Genomic DNA, 4,538 nt, shown 5'->3' with positions numbered 1-4,538 from the left:
TGCATTTTATCCCTAACCAACAAGTTAATATTATTTACCTTCTATTTTGGGTACAACATTCAACCAAGGTTAACCATCCACACCAACACACACTGCCAAACATACCTCAAGTGACCAGCTAGGACCACTTTACCACCTCGGGTACACACTTGTGAGTCTCTTCCACCACAACGCTATATAAAACATCCAGTGACTCCTGGCAGTGAAGCATATGTAGGGTCTTTTACTTTCACTCCTCACGGGCGGTAGAGTCTCACGTAGTAATGGAGTCTCACTACAAGAGGCTTAGGCTGTTGTCTCTCACATAAGGATTGGTTGAGAACTTGTGATTAGCTTAAACTGTTACGTTTCATCTACAGATTCGCGTAATTTATTCTCGGATTAATTATGATAAGATAAGTAACAACTGAGAAGAAAAAGTACCTTCCTAACTCACACCTCAAAGCTTCAAGAATAATATTAGCGACATATTTTCATGATAAAAAAAGTCATGAAATATAAAACCAGTTTTGGAATCATAAATAAAGAAAAAAATATATGAACGTTTGCATATGGCGTGTGATGAATCCGGGTAGGTTGGTGACGTCACACGAGGCATGAGCGTTGAAGATGGAATAAAAGATAATTTGTTGTAGAAATAAAATATAATCAAATCCCTAATGACGTCAGTTGAGGGAAGGAGAGATTACCAGGTCTAATTTGTTTTTTTTAATGACATTTTCTAATCTTCCATTAATCAAAGATGATCCTCAGTGAATTACCGGATTTTTTTTATTGATCTTTAAAAAATAATAATAAGTCGTAGTTAATGTTGATTTGGTCTTCATCAGTGAGAGATTTTGTGGGAAATATACAGTACCTCTGGCCAGCCACCAGTTCACGCCCAGCTGTCAGGGAAGACACATGTACTGTATACACCTGATGCTGTATTAATGTTTACTTAATTAGATTATTCTTCATGAGTTGTTTTATTCCGGTTTATTCCCATCTATATATATACTAAAGCCATTCTACTCCCCTGATACAGTATTATGAATCTTAATGTTTACTTCTTCTCTAGTAACCCTGGTGGTGTCATTCATCAGCTCCACTAAAACTGTTACAATAAAACACTAAATATTTGATAAGTCATTGAGAATAAAATAAACTTAGTTTTCGATAAACAATCAATTCCATAAATATCGAATTATTTTAGACTCATATTGAATCAGCGTATCTCTGACAGGCGTGATCCTAGACTCACTTTAACTCAGAGGAAATGCTTGGATATTATCTTCAACATCTTATCAGTTAATAATATATAACCCGAGGAACATCAACATTATGTACTGTACGGGAGAGAGAAAAATAGTTATATAAACATCTGTTGTCCATATATTACAACTGTGTTTATATCACTGAGAGATGTATATGACATTCTTAACATGTGTAAGTTAATTATATATTTTAAACGCTGTCAGATAATCATTGGTCTATGGACACGACATAAGGTACGACTTATGAGACAGTCCCGTTACTGCTATAGGTTGCTGGACGACCTTGACTCGAAGGTGAGTCTGATCTTACCTTTCCCTTCCCATACAATCTCCTCTACTGCCTCCTCACCTCTCTTGTCCTGCTGTTTACTCAACTTTACCTAACTTACTGTACTTATAACATTCTACAAAACAAGATTCACACAGCTGAAGAGAAATGCATCAGTATTCCTGCCCTTGTGTTTCTTACGTAAGCAACAATTACAGGGTAAAAACGCTAAGCTCTGGGAGACAAGACGTAGCTCCTCCCTTACCGCCAGACCCCGCCCCTCTAAGGTCAGGGCAGCGTGTGGAAGTGTATATAAGGGAGCTCCACCGCCAGTCAGGTATCATCGTCACCCGGCGCCTCACCACACACACACCAGACATGAAGCTCGTGAGTACAACACCCTTCAGGGCCTTCTAGTTATTGTTTATTGTAGGCTTGCCTTAAAATACCACCACGTGCTCAACCTACCAGGACAACCATTTGGCCTCTGATATTTCGCTCTTTCAGTTTGTTTATATATTAGTATCGTACCATCACTATTAACACCATGACCATCACTATTAACACCATGACCATCACTATTGGCATCATGATCATCACTATTAACACCATGACCATCACTATTGGCACCATGATCTTCACTATTAGCACCATGATCATCACTATTAGCACCATGACCATCACTATTAGCACCATGACCATCACTATTAGCACCATGATCATCACTATTAGCACCATGATCATCACTATTAACACCATGAGCTTCACTATTAGCACCATGATCATCACTATTAGCACCATGAGCTTCACTATTAGCACCATGATCATCACCATTAGCACCATGACCATCACTATTAGCACCATGACCATCACTATTAGCACCATGATCATCACTATTGGCACCATGATCATCACTATTAGCACCATGAGCTTCACTATTAGCACCATGATCATCACTATTGGCACCATGATCATCACTATTAGCACCATGAGCTTCACTATTAGCACCATGATCATCACTATTGGCACCATGAGCTTCACTATTAGCACCATGATCATCACTATTAGCACCATGATCATCACTATTGGCACCATGATCATCACTATTGGCACCAAGAACATCGTCACAAACAGAACTCCACCAGTGCCACAACATCATTGACAACAGAAGTTAAAACTGACATAAATGAAGTTCTTTTGTAATTACTTGTGTTTCAAGAATTATTTGAGCTGTTTTACGACCTGACGTGAACCATGTTTGAGCTCCTTCCCACTCCTTCAGGTCCTCCTCGCCTGCCTGGCCGCCCTGGCCGTCGCCGCTCCTCAGTTCGAAAATGCAATCCCTGTAGTGATCCTCCGCGACGACCGTGTGGACAACGGTGACGGCAACTTCAACTATGCCTTCGAGAGTGACGATGGCATCGCCATAGAAGCCTTCGGCTCCCCTGGCTCAGTGGGTCAGAGCAACATCCAGGGCACCATCAGGTGAGGGTTTTATTATCCCTCAACAGTGTCTGGTTGTGTGTGGCCAGAAATATATATGACCTTTCACTTGTTGGTCCGCGACTCAGAAAATTAGTTGTTTAATAAACATTATTGTGTTATCTTAATAGTAAATACTCACTGACTTCAGCCAACTGTTCGATAGCTTTCCTTGGCAAATTATATCTTTTTATTCGTTCAACAAATTCAGTAATTGTACCTGTTTCCTCCTCAGATTCATCCACCCCGACGGTACCCCCTCTGAGATCAGCTACTCCGCTGACGAGAACGGCTTCCAGCCCCAGGGTGCCCTCATCCCCACCCCTCCTCCCCTCCCCGCCCACGCCATCGAGCAGATCCGCATCGGCGAAGAACAGCGTGCTGCCGGCATCACCTTTGATCAACGTGGGTTCAGAGTGAACAGAAAGTAAACGCCTTCTAAAGTTACCTACACTGCAGATAAGCTCAATTCAGACAACGTGCTGGTCCACAACTGACTCTACTTCCCACACATCCACCAGGCCGAGGGGCAACGCTTCCATGTCAGTACTTTCGAACACGACAGGAGAGGTTGACCTCTTCCTTAATAATACCATTTTCTCAAAATTATTTTCAGTGCTCCAAGCTTATATTAAGTCTTTGGAGAGCACAACTGACTACATGCATTGAAAACGAAATAAAATTGAAGATTCTAAAATGTGTTTTATGATCAGCCACCTTAACCTCAGGCCTTCAGACTCTCGGGGTGTTCGCCTCACACAGTTGACACAGACCGACCAGGTGCTGGTGAGGACACGAGTCAGCGACACTGTTACCCTAAATCATTATACAACTGTACTATAACATATATAATCACCTTCACTACATCAAACATAACTGCTTCACCGGACGATTCTCTCTCTCTCTCTCTCTCTCTCTCTCTCCCCTATTTAGTACACTTAGTGATATCAAATCTTCGTTTTCTTATATTTATTAAAGTTTTAGTACTCATCATAACAACATCATCGTACTCAAGGTATCAAGGCAATGTATTGAAAGGGTTAAGTCATTATATTAAGACATCATAAAAGGGTTACGTCATCATTCTCAAGTTGTCATTATCTTCAATAGTTAATTCATGTGACTCAAGAAGTTGTCATTATACAAAAGGGATTAAGTCATTGTATTTAAAAGAACTTTCCATGTACTTAAAGGGTTAAGTCATATTGCTCAAGGAATTAAGTCATCGTACTCAGGGGTTAATTCATTGTACTAGAAGAAAAAGTCATCGTACTCAAGGGGTAAAGTCATTGTACTCAAAGAATAAAATCATCGTACTCAAGGGGTTAAGTCATCGTATTCAAGGGGTGAAGTCATCGTACTCAAGGGGTGAAGTCATCGTACTCAAGTGGTTAATTCATTGTACTCAAAAAATAAAATCATCGTACTCCAGGGGTGAAGTCATCGCACTCAGGGGTTAATTCACTGTACTCAAGGGGTGAAGTCATCGTACTCAAGGGGTTAATTCATTGTACTCAACGAATAAAGTCATC

At 40.6% G+C, this 4,538-nt stretch overlaps 1 protein-coding gene across 1 annotated transcript; it reads left to right on the top strand.

Moving 5' to 3' along the window:
- The first annotated feature begins 1,811 nt into the window (after window positions 1-1,811).
- On the top strand, window positions 1,812-3,703 carry LOC121867066 (cuticle protein AM1159-like). The gene is made up of 3 exons (XM_042366826.1): window positions 1,812-1,911; window positions 2,807-3,009; window positions 3,242-3,703. Exons 1-3 carry the CDS (start codon window positions 1,903-1,905, stop codon window positions 3,435-3,437), a joined length of 408 nt encoding a protein of 135 aa, XP_042222760.1. The 5' UTR covers window positions 1,812-1,902; the 3' UTR covers window positions 3,438-3,703.
- The last annotated feature ends 835 nt before the right edge of the window (window positions 3,704-4,538 follow it).

This window comes from Homarus americanus, unplaced genomic scaffold (assembly GCF_018991925.1).
Source record: "Homarus americanus isolate GMGI-L3 unplaced genomic scaffold, GMGI_Hamer_2.0 scaffold32583, whole genome shotgun sequence".
Classification (NCBI taxonomy): domain Eukaryota; kingdom Metazoa; phylum Arthropoda; class Malacostraca; order Decapoda; family Nephropidae; genus Homarus; species Homarus americanus.
Note: the sequence above shows the minus strand (reverse complement) of the source record. Positions and strands in the feature narration are given on the sequence as shown.